The sequence below is a fragment of the Symphalangus syndactylus genome, chromosome 5 (assembly GCF_028878055.3).
Source record: "Symphalangus syndactylus isolate Jambi chromosome 5, NHGRI_mSymSyn1-v2.1_pri, whole genome shotgun sequence".
In the NCBI taxonomy this organism is placed as follows: Eukaryota; Metazoa; Chordata; class Mammalia; order Primates; family Hylobatidae; genus Symphalangus; species Symphalangus syndactylus.
Genome location: NC_072427.2, coordinates 101,062,926 through 101,082,189, shown reverse-complemented (window position 1 = coordinate 101,082,189; position 19,264 = coordinate 101,062,926). Strand labels below are relative to the sequence as shown.

Below are 19,264 nucleotides of genomic sequence, written 5' to 3'. Positions count from 1 at the left end.
TTTAGTTTTCCTTCCATCAAGTGGAGACGGTACCATTAAAAATTAAAAATTAAATGGTATTGTCTCTATTTTGTAGAAGGGAAACTGAAGTTCACAAACGGTGAATAATTTTCCCAAGATCACAGAGCTAGTAAATATTACAGCTAGAATTCCTATCCAGATCAGACTTATTGCAAAATGCCAGTTCTTAACCACTATCTATATTCCTCTTTTCTACTTCTTCCTGGGAATATAAATCTCTTTTACTCTTTTAAGATCAGATATAAATACATATTTATTTGTCTGATTTATATATCTAATATATACATTTTATATAAATATGTCTGATTTATATATGAATTTATAGATAAACATAAATCCCTTTGGCTTGGTGGCATGCACTTGTAGTCTCAGCTGCTCGGGAGGCTAAGGTTGGAGGATCTGCTTGAGCCTGGGAGGTTGAGGCTGCAGTGAGCTGAGATCATGCCACTGCACTCCAGCCTGGGCAACAGAGTGAGGCCCTGTCTCAAAAAAAAAAAAAAATTGCAAAAATGTAAATGCCACTGATATGGTTTGGATTTTTGCAGAAATGTAAATGCCACTGATACGTTTGGATTGCCTGCCCAAATATGATGTGGAATTATAATCCCCAGCTGTTCTTGTGATAGTGAGTGACTTCTCATAAGACCTGGTTGTTTAAAAGTGTCTCTTGCTCGTCCTCCAGCCTTGTAGGACCCTTCCACCTTGATTGTAAGCTTCCTGAGGCTTCCCCAGCCATGCTTCCTGTGCCGCCTGTGGAACTGTGAGCCAGTTAAACCTCTTTTCTTTATAAATTACCCAGTCTCAGGTAGTTCTTTATAGCGATGCGAGAATGGACTAATACAGTCACCCTTTTCATTCTTGGAAAATAGAAATATTTTAAATAAAAACATACATATTATCATGTGATAGGATTATTGTTATTTTTAAAATAACGTTAAAAATTTATTGGTTTTAATTTATAATATACCAAATATTGATACGTATAACCCACATAAACAAAAGAACTTTGGGGAAGTTAATAATTTTTAAGAGTCTAAAGGTGTTCTGAGACTGATATGTTAGAGAACTACTGCAATGATAAGTCCCGAACAACAGAACGATCCAAGATTTTTCCCTGGATTAGCTAAGAAATAAACAAAAGCACATTCCTCTGACTCAGAGATAATATTACTTATAAAAATAGCTAACACAAAATAAAACTGAAATAAAACTGAAAGGAGCTAAAATGACACCTGATTAATATAGATTAATATACATATTAATCTATATTTAAAGTGACTTCGAGGCCTAGGTTCTGGTTCTTGTTTGTCTCACTGGCCTCTTCTCCATTTGGCATTAATGTCTTGTATTCTGGCCCCAGTACCTGGAATAGTTCATGCTGTCTGCTTTACCACTTCTGCCTCAGGGTCTTTGCCGCTGCTGTTCTTCCTACCTAAAATGCTCTTCTATTCCCTTTTGGCTGAATTAATTCTACCTCAGTATGCAGACACTTCCATTAGAAAGTCTTTGATGACTCCCAAGACATTCCCTGTTTGTCATTCTCATAGCTTCTGTGTTCTCCTTCATAGCACTTACCACAGTTGTAATGACAGAATTATTTGTCGTCTTTCTCCACCAGCAGGTAGGTGGTGAATCACCAGCACTTATACTGTGATTGGATAATGCACGGAGGTCAATAAATCATCATCAAATGACCTACTGGGTGACCAAATGGATATCCAGAAGAGGAGATCGAAGAATTGAGGTGCTGTGGTCTCAATGTTTGTGTCCCTCCAAAATTCATATGTTAAAATCCTAGGCCCTGAAGTGATGGTATTACGTAGGGCCTTTTGGGAGATGATTAGTTCATTAGGTCTCCACCCTTATAAAAGATTAGCACCCTTATGAAAGAGGCCCAAGGGAGCTTATTTGCCTTTCCACCATGGATGACACAGCCAGAAGGTGCTATCTATGAACCAGGAAGCAGGCCCTCACCAGACACTGTATCTGCTAGCACCTTGATCTTGGACGTCCAGCCTCCAGAACTGTGAGGAACACATTTCTACTGTTTCTAAGCCACCCAGTTTGTAGTATTCTGTTATAGTGTGTCCAGAATTGGTGGGTTCTTGGTCTCACTGACTTCAAGAATGAAGCCGTGGACCCTCGCGGTGAGTGTTACAGTTCTTAAAGGTGGCGTGTCTGTTGTTTGTTCCTTCTGATGTTCGGATCTGTTCGGAGTTTCTTGGTTCTGGTGGGGTTCGTGGTCTCGCCGGCTCAGGAGTGAAGCTGCGGACCTTCGCGGTGAGTGTTACAGCTCTTAAGGCAGCGTGTGTGGAGTTGTTCGTTCCTCCCGGTGGGCTCGTGGTCTCGCTGGCTTCAGGAGTGAAGCTGCAGACCTTCGCGGTGAGTGTTACAGCTCATAAAGGCAGTGGGGACCCAAAGAGTGAGTAGCAGCAGGATTTATTGCAAAGAACAAAGCTACCACAGTGTGGAAGGGGACCCCAGCGGGTTGCCACTGCTGGCTCTGGCAGCCTGCTTTTATTCTCTTATCTGGCCCCACCCACATCCTGCTGATTGGTAGAGCCCAGTTGTCTGTTTTGACAGGGCACTGATTGGTGCGTTTACAATCCCTGAGCTAGACACATAGGTTCTCCACGTCCCCACCAGAGTAGCTAGATACAGAGTGTCCATTGGTGCATTCACAAACCCTGAGCTAGACACAGGGTGCTGATTGGTGTGTTTACAAACCTTGAGCTAGATACAGAGTGCCGATTGGTGTATTTACAATCCCTTAGCTAGACATAAAGATTCTCCTCCCCACCCAGACTCAGGAGCCCAGCTGGCTTCACCCAGTGGATCCTGCACCAGGGATGCAGGTGGAGCTGCCTGCCAGTCCCGTGCCATGCGCCTGCACTCCTCAGCCCTTGGGTGGTCCATGGGAGTGGGCCCCGTGGAGCAGGGGGCGGCGCTCGTCGGGGAGGCTCGGGCATGATGGGCTGCAGGTCCCAAGCCCTGCCCCGCAGAAAGGTAGTTAAGGCTGGGCGAGAAATTGAGCACAGCAGCTGCTGGCCCAGGTACTAAGCCCCTCACTGCCTGGGGCTGTGGGGCCGGCGGGCGCTCGGACTGCGAGGTCCGCCGAGCCCACCCCCACCCGGAACTCACGCTGGCTCGCATGCACCGCGCGCAGCCCGGTCCCCGCCCGTGCCTCTCCCTCCACACCTCCCCGCAAGCTGAGGGAGCCGGCTCCGGCCTTGGCCAGCCCAGGAAGGGGCTCCCACAGTGCGGTGGTGGGCTGAAGGTCTCCTCAAGTGCCGCCAAAGTGGGAGCACAGGCAGAGGAGGCGCCGAGAGTGAGCAAGGGCTGTGAGGACTGCCAGTATGCTGTCACCTCTCAATAGCAGCCCAAACAGATTAAGACATGGGAGGTATGGTCTCTATTCTTCCCATCCAGACGTATATGAAGTAAAACCAGAGAACAACACAAAGCAATCAAGAGGGTTTTTGCTGCAGAGTTTGCAAAAGGCCAAGGAGGCTGTAGGCTTCTGTTATATTGATTCAAAAGCCTGGGATCCTCATGTTAGGTGCTGACTGAAAACATGGCCTCCAGCCTCCAGGAGAGCTAAAAGCCGTGAGGATTGGGGGTTGGGGATGTCTGAGCCATCTTAGAATTCTGATAAGGACTCTCAGTTCACTATTTGTTTCTAGTTACTTTGTTTCTGTTTTTTTATTTTTTGTTTGTTTGTGTTAAAGTTTTAACCCCTGTACGTCAGAATTGTTTAATGTTTTTGGCTTGTCTATGTGTTTTGATTTTTTTTGTATTATTATTTAATTTTCCCAATTCCCATTAAATCCTTAACCTCCTGACTTTTCTTTTTCTTCTTCCATTTGTATTGTTTATTTCATGTTACTATATCATCTTATGTTTCAATATTTTTCTGTTGAATTTTAATTCTATTGTTTGGCTTTGGAGTCTGACTCATTTTGTGTTGGCTCATTATTTTGCTTCAGGATATTTTTGTTGTTGTTAAAATCTTTTGGCCGGGCGCGGTGGCTCACGCTTGTAATCCTTGCACTTTGGGAGGCCGAGGCGGGCGGATCACGAGGTCAGGAGATCGAGACCACGGTGAAACCCCGTCTCTACTAAAAATACAAAAAATTAGCCGGGCGTGGTGGCGGGCGCCTGTAGTCCCAGCTACTCAGAGAGGCTGAGGCAGGAGAATGGCGTGAACCCGGGAGGCGGAGCTTGCAGTGAGCCGAGATTGCGCCACTGCACTACAGCCTGGGAGACAGAGCGAGACTCCGTCTCAAAAAAAAAAAAAAAGGAAAAAAAAATCTTTTAATGTTCCTTTATAAATTTAAATTTTTTTCTCTTTTAATCGAATTTATTTGGGCTTAAGAGGGCACAATAATTTATACCCTTATTCACTTTCTGAGTTTGGAAACAACCAAGAAAATAGAGGGGTCAGGAGGCTGGAATTCAGAGTCACTGGACTATGGAGAACGTGGCTTAGGGTGAAAGCACAGGCATGCTGGGCATCATTGCTGCTTTGCACTGAATTCAGAGGAGGAGAGACTTTAAATCGGTTAAATCCATGCAATCAAGAAAGGTAGCCCCATGTCAATCCCTTACCAGTGAGGTAACTTCCAATGTGGGTCAGAAGGAGTGGATTGAGAGGCCGAGAATTTGGGGGAACCAAAAGACTAAGACTAAACAATACTCTCCTCTCAATATAATTGTTACTTTTGTTAATCTCCCTGTAAACCTCCCTCCCACTCTTCTGCCTTTTATCTATGGAGTGGGGATGAGGTTGAGGAGAGACTGGCCCTAGGACTACCATGTTGATCCCACAGTTCCACTTAGTTTCTGTCAAGCACACATGAGACAAGGCATGGCTAAGGTAAAGTCCTGACTGATTCACTGGTAAAGATACAAGGACACTTAAAAAAAAAAAAAAGAATCAGACAGTTTATTAGTTACATAGATGACGAAAGGAAGACTAGCCAAATGTGCCAACTCCTTGAGGTCATTGTTCTGCTCCTCAAAAAGAATGACACTGAAACCAAAGGGACTTGGAGATTGCAATGCGAGTTGGGTAATGCAGCTCGGTGGTTTTATGTTCTGCCACTCTATTAAGAGAGGGTGAAGCAGGAAGACCCACGTCTCATCAGAACACTGGAGGTGATGAGAAACTGCTTCATGACAGCTTCCCAGGTGAGATCAGGAGGTGAAAAGAAGATGGCCTTGGAGAAGCTCTTTGTAGGTCTCCATCTTCTTGTGTCCCAGGTGGATCACAAGGCATTTGGCCAAGACTCAGGCCACAGGAGAAGCAGTGCCAAGAGACAGGAAGGAAGTGGCTCTGCCCTGGTGTATCCACAAAAGGGCATGCAGGCAAAGGCCCAAGCTAATCTGAGTCTTGGCCAAATGCCAAGCTATTTCTTAGCTTTGGCTTGCTTCCTTTTCTCTGTGGGTCTCTCAGCTTCCCCATACTGTCTCTCCACTCCCACCAGGAAGGTCTCTACGTGTTTTATATTCAAACATCCCAAGAGGGAGCATCTGATTGGTTCAGTTTAATGCTTTGCCACAAAAAGCCCCCAGGTTCTGCTAAATTTTCAAGTCAAGCAACTTCAGAAAATACAAATTTCCATGGCTGCTTTGGCCTAAGCAAGAATTGGTGGTGCACTCAATGGCAAACGAGGGCCAGGGTCATGTGGGTCATCTGTAGCCTTGGTGTGAGAATGCTCTGTGGCTGTTTTGTTCAAAGTGGGCTCTGTGTGTGGCCCACATTCAGAGTTGCAAGAATAGTCCAATCAATATACTTGAGGCTATACTGTAGTGAGTAGCTCCCTTAAAGTCTCTCCAGGTTAGGGCAAAGTCACAAGAAATGAAATGTGTTATAATCACTCCCTGTTTATTACCATTCTAAGACGGAAGATCTTGAACTGGATGAAAGTGATTGATTCTTTTCTTAGTTTAAATGTTGGTTTAGTTATCCTGGTGTCTTTTGTGCCTAGGTGTGATTGAGCTGGTTAGATTAATGGGAACGAGAAGGGTAAAATGGAGTGAGATGCATTTAAATCCTATTGGTGATACCTTAGATATCTAGAGACGAAATCTTTATTTCAGGTGACTTGAGAGAGAAGGTTCTCTTGAGCCTTTGTGAATCAACTGTTGATGAACTAAAACTGTGTTTATCAGTCTCTCTTTCAGCAAAGATAGAAGTTACTGTTATAGTTCCCCTGATCAGTGTGCAAGACTGGCACACATGGGGTCTTGTACTGCAAGGCTGGGAAGCAGAAACTGTGTTTCTTGGATTCTGTTGCAGTTATGGCTGTGGGTACAAATAAGCCTCCACCAATTAGATACTTTCATGCGAGGATTGGAAGGTGGTAGGAAAACAAAGCCTATTTTCATGCTGTTTTGGCATTTCTGCCATAAGCCCCTACGGCTGCCGTGGTTTAAACAAGAATTCCTGATGCACTCATGGGTGTCCAGGGGCCAGGGTCTTTTGTAACCTTAGCGTAAAGAATGTGATGAGATGATGCATTTTTAGCACCACTTTGCCAAAAACACACCTTGCTCTCCATGCTTACAGACGTACAAGGGCAGCTGTGGGGCTGGCGACAGCTTCGTAATCCTGGCTTCCTGCTTTCTGGGTCACAGCCCTGGTGGTGTGTTCTTGATCTGAGTCCATCCAGTGGCGTTGTTTGATTCCTCCCACCTTGCCGATCATTCGTAGTGTAGCCCCCAAGGTGAGTCATCCTGCTACATCTGGGACCTATTCCCGGAAGCCCATTTTAGAGCTTGCTTCTCCAGCCCATCAAGAGTTTTTGAAGGATCTGATTCCTGTATTAAAGCCCTTCTGCTTGAGTAGTTTTTGTTTCCTACATGCTGTATGACATAATTCCTGTGTTTATGATTGTTACAAAGCTAAAAACAGCCATGGCCAGGCTTGTGAGCTCACATCGGAAATGAAATTCAGAAGTCATTCAGAATCTTACCAAATCCAGTTTTTACTCTTGATTTAAAAACATTTTACTTTTTAAAATTAATTATTGTGGCTCGCCCAGACTTGGCAGTTAGAATTGAATATCAGGAAGGGTTTTAAGACAAATCTGATGAAGAAAGTTGAAGTAGTCACAATATCTAAAAATACAAGAGGGCCTCTTTTCTCAGGCTTATATTTTGAGATAAATTTCCTCTCCTTAGTATATGCAGGGAACATTTCATTTCATAGTTTTGCTGATTAAAAAGGCCAAATTATCTAAATTACCTGGAGGAGGTTTTCTGCTATTAAAATTGTTTATGGTCAGCTGGGTGTGGTGGCTCACGCCTATAATCCCAGCACTTTGGGAGGCCGAGGCAGGCGGATCACGAGGTCAGGAGATCGAGACCATCCTGGCTAACATGGTGAAACCCCGTCTCTACTTAAAAAAATACAAAAAAATTAGCTGGGCGTGGTGGCGGGCGCCTGTAGTCCCAGCTACTCGGGAGGCTGAGGCAGGAGAATGGCGTGAGCCTGGGAGGCGGAGCTTGCAGTGAGCCAAGATCGCGCCACTGCGCTCCAGCCAGGGTGACAGAGTGAGACTCTGTCTCAAAAAAAAAAAAAAAAAAAAAAATTGTTTATGGTCTGTTAGTATCTGGCCTTCCCAACTTGGTTCTGATGGACCAAAATATAGTATATTTCCCATCTCTCCCTTCGTAAAGAAAGGTAAATTTACTCTTTCTTTTATTATGAATTCATCAGTTTACTGGTTATTCTTTTTTATGTTTTAGCCAGTTTCCCACCACAGATTGCAAGTTTGGGTTTCTCAGACCATTGTTCTATGCAAGAAGCAGGCTTTTGGCAAGTTTCTTCCACATCAAATTACTTTTCCTTCTGTATATTTGATGCAGAAATCTTTCAATAACAAGATAAGATTGTTTGCAGCTTTTACTGATCTTTACTCAATATTTGATTCTGTGCATAGGAACCACTTGTAGGCGAGCCTGCTTACATACAATATTGAACCCAGTCCTAATAATTATATAGAATTTGCATCTTAACACCAGTGCAAAGACCTGGGTTTGATAAGTTAAATGATTATTTCAAAATGAATAAAACAGGGATGTTTTGACTACCTTGTTTCTTTTTGTTTTATAATATACTATTACTTTTGGATGAGCTAACTGAATCTGTCCCTCTTTCCACTGAGAGTAAAAGTAATAAGTATTATCTACTGATATTATTAAGTTCATAGATGACTCTAGCAGCTCTTGGTCCTATTTCCTAATATTACGTAAAGAAATGGCTTAAGTTCAGGCACTGCATTAGTTAGCGATTGTTGTGTAACAAACCACTCCAAATCTCAGTGGCTTAAAACAACAGCTACTTCTTACTTCTCACATGCCTAGGACTGGTTGGGTGGTTTGGCTGATCTGACCAAGCTTTACTGTATTAGGCAGGGATTGCTTATGTATCTGCAGTCAGCTGGTGGGTGAGCTTGGGGTTGGGGAGCAGTGTGGGCAGGCTTGGAGGTCTCAGCTGGAACAATTCAGCTGTGCATCACATGGTCTCAGCCTCCAGCAGGTTACCTGGGCTTGCTCTCATGAAAGTAGAGGGTGCCAAGGGAGCAAGCAGAAATGTGTAAGCACCTTGTTAAATTTGCTACTAGCCCATTGGCTGAAGTAGGTTATGTGGCCACACCCAGGATCAGTGTGGCAGGGCAGTATCAAAGACTGCAGATACATGGAGGCATGTAAGTTGAGGACAGTAGTGCAGTCAATCTACCATGGCCACTCTAAAACCCCACTCCCTGTTTTTGGTAAGAATTTTCCAACATTCATTTACTTTGTGTTCAACAACTTCATTCAACAAGTTTCTTTTTTTTTTTTTTTTTTGAGACGGAGTCTCGCTCTGTCGCCCAGGCTGGAGTGCAGTGGCACAATCTCGGCTCACTGCAAGCTCCGTCTCCCGGGTTCACGCCATTCTCCTGCCTCAGCCTCTCGGAGTAGCTGGGACGACAGGCACCCGCCACCACGCCCGGCTAATTTTTTGTATTTTTAGTAGAGACGGGGTTTCACCGTGGTCTCGATCTCCTGACCTCGTGATCCGCCCGCCTCGGCCTCCCAAAGTGCTGAGATTACAAGCGTGAGCCACCGCGCCCGGCCTCAACAAGTTTCTTAAGAAAATATTGGGATCAATTTACCTTGCAGGATTCACTAGAAAGCAATATTGCTTAAATTAAGGTGTCATTTTGATGTTTCACTGAGCTTTTTTTTTCTTGAGCCACCACAGCAGGTGACTATTAATATCTATATTGAAAAAACTCTAGCTAAACATTAGTGTCATCATTCTTCGTGTCATAGAGCATTGGTGTCTTACTTTCCCGTTTAATTATATTTTGAAATGAATTCAGAAATGTTTGGAGGGCATGATATTGCTCCTTTCTAAAGGTACTTGGGTGTTCTGCCTTGGGCAGTTCCTCAATTTTCTTTGCCTTACTCTATTACACAGAAATCTGCACCCTGGACTCTAATTTGAGAAGATAATTTCTAACCATTCCTTATCCCATCCTTATCAAACGCCTAATTGCAAAAATTTATGTTTCAGCAAAATTCCCTCAATGCCATACAGTACATTCTCATTTAGATAATTAATTTTGCCCTCACATAAAGCCAGACCGTGAAAGTTTTAGTCCTTTGGAGAACTGAGTTTGATAAATTGCATTTTGGTATCATGCCATTGTCTTATAATAAGGAAATTTGAAAGGAACGGCCAACTATCATAGACTGTTATCCCTACTCAGTGCCTGTTTTTAATGGATGTCAATCATTTCATTACATGGTATCCTTTTTATATAACCTGTGGGAAAAATTTATCTCAGCATTCAACCATGGTTTTTATTTTATGGACGCTATGAATCTTCCAATGTTTTTGTTTCTCTCTTTGACTGCTGGAAACTTAGAGCCAAATGTGTAGCCCATCTCTACCAACTCTACAGGGCTCTGGTGCAACATTTCTATCTACCACTCTTAACATTTGGTTTTACTGTTTTCCTGATTGTTCTTTCTTTTTTTGCTCAGACTATCTCAACTTCAAAAAATCCTTAGTGATTTTATTTGTTTTTATAAGCCACATCAAGTTCTTTTTGGAATCAGCTGGGATATGTGCGTGTGCGTGTGTGTGTGTGTGTGTGTGTGTATATGTGTGTGTATATGTAATATAATATATATAGTATTACATCTCTGTTTATGTAATATATATATCTCTCTGTTTTACTCATTCTGAAATAATCATTTAATAGTATAATATATAATATATATAATTGTATATAACATGTATACACACATGTATATGTATATATTTTATGACATAATATATGTAATATAATTATATATAATATTATATGTATATATACATGTATAATATGTATATATATTTTTTTTTCCAAAATTGCTAGTTTATGAATTCACAGATGGTTTGGGGTTGATTAAAGGGATTAGTAATTTCACTTTAGAATGATTTTGTTTTTTACTTGGAAGGAAGAATTTATAATTTGTGGCTTAAACTAGAAACACTACCACATCATAAGTAGCACAACACTAAAGCATAAAAAGCAATCTTGAGACCTTCTTACATTACTATATATAGATTCTATTAAAAACAATAATGGGAACTAAAGGGTCATTGTAGAATATTTTTTCTTAAGGTCTACACACTAATTGATTCGTGTAAGATGGTCCCTGATTTCTTTTAGGTACTTAGCCCATGAGCCAGTACTTATTTTTGCAGTTGGATTAGTAAGGATGCTTGATGGTTCAAATGCTTATCAGCCATCATCATTCTCACTTGCCCTGTTCTTAATGTTTTGGCTATTTTTATTACAATGATTTCCTCTGGGATTTTCATTAGGGTCAGTCATTAGCCTCAGGGGAATAAAATCAAGGGAGGATCTATGTGTCTATTTATGTAGCAGTCTGCTAGAGCAATTACATTTTCTCATTGCTATTTGATTAGACTATTTTCTTTCTTACCAGATATTCACTCTTCTGACTCTATGCCAAATGCACCATCGAGGTGAAAGTTAAATCACATCAGGAATCTCAGTGAAGAAGGAGGGTAATGGTTACCAAAAATCCCTTCCAAAAGATCTTTTCGTTCCCTGACATCATCACATAGCGATTTTTGATAACTTAGGCAAATATAGTCTAAAAGCAATTAGAAATTAACTTTCTGAGATGAGTGAGAAAGTGTATTTAGGAAACGGAAGTGAGAAATGAGAAGTAGAAGAGAATATGTTTGGGAAATGTAATAATGCACAGTGACTTATCTCAAGATGATTCTCCAACTTTGCCAAAAATTCACAAAGGAAAAAAAAGTCAGCAAGGAAAATGCCTGTCTCTAAGCCCATATTTTCTCTCATCTGAGGTATGGAATAACCCTTAAGCCCTTACGGGGGTCCTTCTGGACTGAGAATTGTTGTGAAGTAATACTGCTCAGATTTGTAAGTTTTACAATCTTGTTTCTCACACAGGGCAAATGAAAATGGGGTGGGAATGCGCAAGCCAAGAGCAGTCAAACCTGCTAATAGTAGCAAAAGCGACAGCTAGACCAACAAGGGCTTGACGTGCTTCAAGGAGACTTGCTCACCAGAACTTGAGAAACATAATTGAGGCTTTTAGGTGAAACCACTGCATTGCATGTAGCCGTGTATTACGCTTAAAGTGATCATTGGCTATGAATAAACAGAATAAAGATACCTGCACCTTATTTAAGTGGTCATTGGACATAAAAAATGCATTTAGGCTGAGGCAGGAGAGTGAACCCGGGAGGCGGAGCTTGCAGTGAGCTGAGATGGTGCCATTGCACTCCAGCCTGGGCGACAGAGCCAGACTCCGTCTCAAAAAAAAAAAAAAATGCATTTAAATTCTATCAAAAATGATTCAAAGTTTACTAATATCTTTTGGTTCTTGTTAGGGTGAGCTTTGCTTGTCTGCAAAATTCATTTATGTAGAAAACCTCGTTCTCCCCAATATTGTATGTGAATGAAATGTTACTGTATTTAATATTAATTGAATGCCAACGGCATGGTTAGTATGTTGTTTGAAGGAATGTTGCGATGGCTTTGATGCAGAGTCATAACTCCGTGTATCCCCCAGGTGAAAGACAACTTGAATGGTTAAATTACTGTCATGCAAAGCAACTAGATGGTTCAGCTGATTGCACCTTTAGAAGTCATGCGGAACGAGGCAGCAGATCTTAAGGTATGTCCGCCTTCCCCCAACCCCTTCCTGTAAAACTGTTGACTATAATCCTGTTTTCGGTGAAAACAGGGTGAGAAAAATGTAGGAAAGAAGCAGAGAGAAATGGACCTTGGAAGTCTCAGCTAACCATTACTGTTGGCAATCTGTGGGAGGTCGGTCGCCTATTTGTTAAGGTGCTGATTGAAACTCTGGGACACCGGTTCTTTCCCTTAATACAAAACCAATTTTGAGCCAAGTCATTTAAGACCTTTTGAAAACTGATTCTAAAATAGCATGTGATATCTTGCGGAAAAAATAAACCATGATTTAGTAAACTAAATGATCCATGAAGTAAGGACTGCTTTATATGGTGTTCTTAGAGAAAGAGCAGGCACAGATGATAAAATGTGGCCAGGAAAAATCCTTGGCACATCTATATGAGTTCCAGCTTGAAATGAACTTCTCGAGGTTCACGGCCCCGTAAGTGTTTGCTGCCCACCAGCTCTGGAAAATGGGTGGAAGGATTCCCACCAAGCTTGGAAAATAGAAAGTCCGCTTACCTGATGATGCTCTGGGGGAAATTAAGGAATGTTGGCGTATTGTTCCTTCAGATTCGTTTTGCTGTAGGCTGATCAACATTTCACTTCAGTGATGAGCAGTGCTGGCCTAAGATTTTACTTAAGTTTCATTGATAATAAAGCTGATGGTGAGAATGATAATGATAATGACAAGAAATACAGTAAAGCCTGCCCCACAATGACGAGAATTTGGCCAGGTGGTGCTTGGCAATAGACTCCTATCCTCTGCTAAGGCCTGTTCTTTCTTCACTAATCTTGCAATAACTTGACCCTGAGTTTTAAAATAATAAATATTTTGGACTTCACATATTTTATGTTAGGGTTTTATCATATATCAACAGTGATTGTGATGACGTCCCCCTTTCCTGAGTGTTCACTCTGCACATTATGCTGAGTGCTTTATGCGTGTTATCTCGGTCTTCACGACCATCCTGATGAAAGTCCTCCAATGCCTTTGAACTGTACTTAAAATAAAAACCAAACTCTAAACCAGTTCCTCTAAGGAGTGGCGTGATCTAGCTCCTGCCTACTCCATGTCCTGCGTCTTTTCCACTTGCTCTGCCCCAGCCACACTACCTTCTTTTTGTTCTTGTGACATGCCACACTCATTCTCTCTGTTGGACTTTTTCACCAGCTTTTCCTTCTGCCTGGACCTCTCTTCTCCCAGACCTTAGTGTGGATGATGCCTCCTTCAGGTCCCAGATTAAATCTCATCTCCCCAGAGAGGGTTTCCTTGACAACTCTGTCTTCAGGAACTTCCTCAGTATTCCTTTTACATCACCCTATTTTATTTTTATCCTAAAAGCTAATACTCCCTAAACATTTTCACATTAATTAATTTTAAAAACTCTCTATCTCTGCCAATTTGGATGTAATCTTCCTGAGAATTTGGACCAAATATGTTCTTTAATTATGTTGCCAGTTCTCAGAACAGTGCTTGGCACATGTAAAGTATTCAATAAATGAATGAACCCCAGTTTTCAGTTGAAGAAGCTAAAGAACAGAGAGGTTAAGCTGTCTTAGGTCATATATCTCCTAAATGGTTTATGCAGGATTTAACTGTAAATCTAATGCTCATTTTCTTTTTCTTTTTTTTTCCTTTTTGAAACAGAGTCTTGTTCTGTCTCCCAGGCTGAAGTGCAGTGGCATGATCTCCGCTCACTGCAAGCTCCGCCTCTGGAGTTCAAACGATTCTCCTGCCTCAGCCTCCTGAGTAGCTGGGACCACAGACTCCCACCACCATGACCGTCTAATTTTTTGTATTTTTAGTAGAGACGGGGTTTCACTGAGTTAGCCAGGATGGTCTCGATCTCCTGACCTTGTGTTCCGCCCACCTCGGCCTCCCAAAGTGTTGGGATTACAGGTGTGAGCCACCGCGCCCGGTCGTGCTCATTTTCCTAATGATCATGCTATATACAACACTATGAGATTTCTGTACATCACACCTGGAATCACATAAAGATTATAGCTTTAAACTAAACGTGGCTTCCCAAAGAGGAAATTCCGATTGTATTTTAATCTACTCACTAAGTGAGTAAGAGCTTCTTCGTTGAATCACCGTGCATTAGATAGGGACCATATTTCTCAAAAGCTCCAAATTGTATGTCTCTGCACTCAAGAGAGAGCAGAGCTGCAAAAACATTTCACTTGTGTTCTCATAACGCTGATCAAGATAGATGCTTTTATTTATTTTTCCAGCATTTTAACTATGAGAGGTGAAGCTTTAATAGGCACACAATTTAGGCTGTTGTATGTATTCTGGATTAAAAAGTTTAAATGTAACCATAAGAAAAAGCAAATAATAAATGCTATCATCTTTTGTTGTATTTTCCTGCAAGTATTTATTTTAAAATATATAATCTGTTTGACAAAAACACATTTACAGATTGCATTACATTTTCGCACTGTTTTGAATTATGTGTAAGCAATAAATATAATTTCTGGGTAATTCCAAATTCCCTTTCATCAGCTCTCCTTAAGTTATTTTACACACTGCAAAGTTTAATTTAACCATGCTAGTTTTGTTTAATAGGTTAAAAGGAATTAAATTGGTCTTAAATTACGCTGTGAATAATAAAAATGCTAATAGGAAATATATTCCATAACACTAGTGCTGTATTTCTTAAAGCTATTGAAGCCCGGTTATCATTACAGTCAGTCTTAACCTACAGATGCCCAATCTATAAAATGAGTGTTGGTGACACAGGAAAGTTTGCATGCGTGTGTGTGTGTGTTGAAGAAAGCAGAGAGAGTCCACCTTTTGGGCGCTGCTTTCTCTGATGATGATATTAATTTTTCTTTGTTCTCCAGTTCAGAAATCTTGGGGTGTGACTGTACCCGTGAGTTAGCTTCCTTGTTTTGCACTAAAGAGTGCTAACAAGATACTGGCCAGGCGTGGTGGTTCATGCCTGTAATCCCAGCACTTTGGGAGGCCGAGGTGGATGGATCACTAGGTCAGGAGTTCGAGACCAGCCTGGCCAACATGGTGAAACACTGTCTCTACTAAAAATACAAAAATTAGCCGGATGTGGTGGTGCACGCCTGTAGTCCCAGCTACCTGGGAGGCTGAGGCAGGAGAATCACTTGTACCCAGGAGGCAGAGGTTGCAGTGAGCCGAGATCACACCACTCTACTCCAGCGTGGTGACAGAGCGAGACTCCGTCTCAAAAAAAAAAAGAAAGACACTGGTCCTGGGGTTGTCTGGCATGGACCTCCCAGACGTAACCCTCATCTCTGAATCAAGGAACTGGGGGAAGACTGCTCATACCACCTGGAGAAAGAAGGATAATCTTCTGAGAGCCCAAGGTGGGCCTTACATTTGTCTTTTTCCATAAAAATACTGTTATATATTAGTGTTTGATAAAGTAAAAATAATGATGTTATTATTATCTATCTCGCATACATTATAGATTAATATGTATTTGTGCCCTTGTGAACTGGCCCAGAAAAAATGAGAAAAAGATTTCTCATTCCAAACAACCAAAATATAAACTGCCTTTGAGAAGGTAATCCTTTCCTAAGTTAGGGGCTGCTTATAATCACATACTTGACACCATTAAGTTTGTGGCTGGTGATGTTTGTGGCCTTGTTATTTCTTTACTTTGTCTGCCAGATTGGATTTAGAAACATGAATGAAGCATTAACTTCATAAAGAAACTGTACTGAAATAAACAGCATAAATCTCTAGGCTGAGTTTGGCCTTTTGCCTTCTGCCTTTATATAGGATTTCCAAAAAAGATGTATCTAAGCTGTTCAAGAGTGAAAGCAAGAAAAAAGAGGAAGGAAAGAAGCAAGGAAGAAAGGGAGGAAGGGAGGGAAGAAGGAAGGAGGGAAGGATGAGAGGGAGGGAGGAAGGGAAGAGAGGGAGGGAGGAAGGGAAGAGAGGGAGGGAGGAAGGGAAGAGAGGGAGGGAGGAAGGGAAGAGAGGGAGGGAGGAAGGGAAGAGGGAGGGAGGAAGGAAAAAAGGAGAAAGGAAGGGAGGAAGGAGAATAAGAAAGAAGGAGGAAAGACAGGAAGGAGGGAAAGAAGGCAAGAGGGAAGGAAAAAAGAAAGAATTGATATAACCTAATAATTTTGATACTATTCGACCCGTTTCCTTGCCTTTATTTTCATCATTATTGAATCAGTGATGACAGCAGTACATGCAGTAATGTGAAATGTAACTCATCCATTCATTTATTCATTCTGCAGTATTTTTTACAGAACTTTGCTGTTTAATACTTCTATATTGCTAAGTAGCCTGCAGAGGGTGCACTTTCCTTATTTTTATGTCTTTCCACCCACTTATGACCAAAAGAGGACACAATGTTTTATAAGATTAAAAGAGATTATTCAATGAAAGGTGAGGAAGGCACAACTTCTCTTTTCTTTCTTCTACCAAATGTTACAAAATGAAATACGTAAAAGGCATAGGGAATGCAATCTCTATTAGCGTCTTTGTTGTTGTTGTTGTTGTTGTTTTGTTTTTTTTTTTTTTTTGAGACACAGTCTCACTGTCACCCAGGCTGGACTGCAGTGGCGCAATCTTGGCGGCTCACTGCAAGCTCCGCCTTCCGGGTTCACGCCATTCTCCTGCCTCAGCCTCCCCAGTAGCTGGGACTACAGGCACCCCCACCACGCCCGGCTAATTTTTTGTATTTTTAGTAGAGACGGGGTTTCACTGTGTTAGCCAGGACGGTCTTGATCTCCTGACCTCGTGATCCGCCTGCCTTGGCCTCCCAAAGTGCTGGGATTACAGGCATGAGCCACCATGCCCGGCAGCTTCTTTGTTAATAGAAAAATCAATTTTAGTGACTTTCTTTGCATGGAGCCAGGATCATCAAGCCTGTGACCTTCCTCACTTTTTTTTTTTTTTTTTAAATTGCTACATCCCTGGGACTTCGTTTTTTTCTTGCTCTTTGTGTATGTGTGTTCTTATTTTTCCTCTCTATACTGCATTGGTCAATAGAAATATAATGCAAGCCATATATGTAATTTAAAATTGCTTAATAGTCACATTAAAAAACTAAAAAGGAGGCAAAATTCATTTTAAAATATTTTATTTACTCCAACTTACCAATTTTATCATTTCAACATATAATCAATATAAACATATTATTGAATATTTTACCTTTTTTTGGTACCAAATCTTTGAAATCTGCTGTGAATTTTGTATTTACAGCACATCTCAGCTTGAACTGGTCACATTTTAAGCTGTGAATAGTCACATGGTACCAGTGGCTACTGTACTGGACAACACATCTATATACCTTCCTTTTTCATTCACAATTTCTCCATCCCAAACCAAACTAGCAGAAAACAGTGTATTACAAAATGGTGCTGTTTACTCAGAAAATATTTATGACTAATTATCCACCAATTTGAATCATGCAGGAAACATGAGAAATGGCCTGTGTTCCTTCTAAGAGACTGTCGTTTACAGTTTTGAGATTTTAAAAAAATAGAATGTTTTTAGCTGATTTTTGTCACTCTAGTTCCCTCCATCACAAAATGAGGTATAGCTCTTAATAAAAGTACTTTAATTTTATTTTCCTGAGTGTACATTTTCTTTTCTTTTCTTTTTCTTTTTATTTTTTCAAGACAGCCCCTTGCTGTGTCACCCAGGCTGGAGTGCAGTGGTGCAATCAGGGTTCACTACAGCCCTGACCTCCTGGGCCCAGGTAATTGTCCCACCTCAGCCTCTCAAGTAGCTGGGACCACAGGCATGCACCACCACATCCAGCTAAGTTTTTCTTTCTTTTTTTTCATAGAGATGGAGTCTCGCTATTTTGCCCAGGTTGGTCTTGAACACCTGGCTTCAAGCAATCCTCCTGCTTTGGCTTCTTGAAGTGCTTGGATTACAGGTATGAACCACTGCACCTGGCCTGTCCATTCTCAAACACATGATAGTAACTCCCAACTACTGAGTGCTTCCTATGTACCAGGTACTCTGTATTAATTGCTTATACATATAATTCCATTTAATATTCACAAAAGTCTTTTTGAGTTGGATACTGTTGTTATCACCTTTGTTTTAAAGATGAAGAAACTGAGCATGGGGAGGGCTAGGGGAGTTGTCTGACATGATCCAGCTAGAATACTGCAGAGCTGGGATTGCAAGCTGGGCCTGGATGACTCCAAATCCTGCCTTCTGTAATTTTATGCATGGTGTCTCCCAAATGGGGAGTATATTAAATGCAAATTTAAGATGTTGGTAAAGGGTAGAATTCTAGAAGTGGTAGAAATCCTAGAATTCTTATAATCAGCTCTCTTTGTTTTTATGAGAAATCTGAGGCAGAGCGAGGCTGAGTGGTTTCTCTGTTGGAAATCCAGGCCTGGAATCCAGGATTCTGAGTCCAAGCCCAGTGCTCTTTCCCCTGATGAGAAACGTTTCCAGATTTAAACTCCAGTTTATAGGACCATTAACAACCCTCTCTAAAGAGGAGGCAAGAGGTTTCAAGTTCTTCTCAGGGAAAAAAAGAACTGACATCAAAAGGTCTGTGTGGGGTCATTTGTCTCATCATGACTTTGATTTGGCCTTGATCTTTATTTAGTATTTCAGTTTTATGCTCTGCAACAAGTTTGGCCATGTTGGAGGACCATCCAAAGGTCAGCAAGTTGGCTACTGGCGATTGGATGCTCACTCTGAAGGCAAAGTCTATTACTGTGCCCGTGGAAATCCCCAGCTCACCTCTGGGTGAGTATTCCGTCCACTTTCTGGAAGTCTCAGGCTCTGAAGGTTTTTTACACACTGCACCGTGGGAGCCTAAGGCTGGTTGGGCAGCACCTCATTCTTCAGGGATCTGGGTCAGAGCAGGACAATGGCTCTACAATGTGCTGGGTGTTCTTCTTCTATCTCCTTCAGCCAATGTGCTAGGATTGTGATTTCACTTTCTCACCAGGCAGGTGCCGCAGTTTACAGGAGAAAGACTATTCCTGAGTTTGTTCGATTGTGCTGTTTTTTTACTCCTCTTAACTGATTACAA

General features: G+C 41.6%; 1 protein-coding gene across 1 annotated transcript in view; it reads left to right on the top strand.

Moving 5' to 3' along the window:
- Positions 1 to 11,992: 11,992 nt before the first annotated feature.
- Positions 11,993 to 19,264, top strand: part of MAP3K7CL (MAP3K7 C-terminal like) — a 95,334-nt gene continuing 88,062 nt past the window's right edge. Inside the window, 5 exon segments of the mRNA XM_063640647.1 lie at positions 11,993 to 12,243; positions 17,884 to 17,959; positions 18,050 to 18,109; positions 18,112 to 18,142; positions 18,833 to 18,975. Coding sequence (XP_063496717.1) covers positions 12,187 to 12,243; positions 17,884 to 17,959; positions 18,050 to 18,109; positions 18,112 to 18,142; positions 18,833 to 18,975 — 367 coding nt within the window. The 5' untranslated portion in view covers positions 11,993 to 12,186.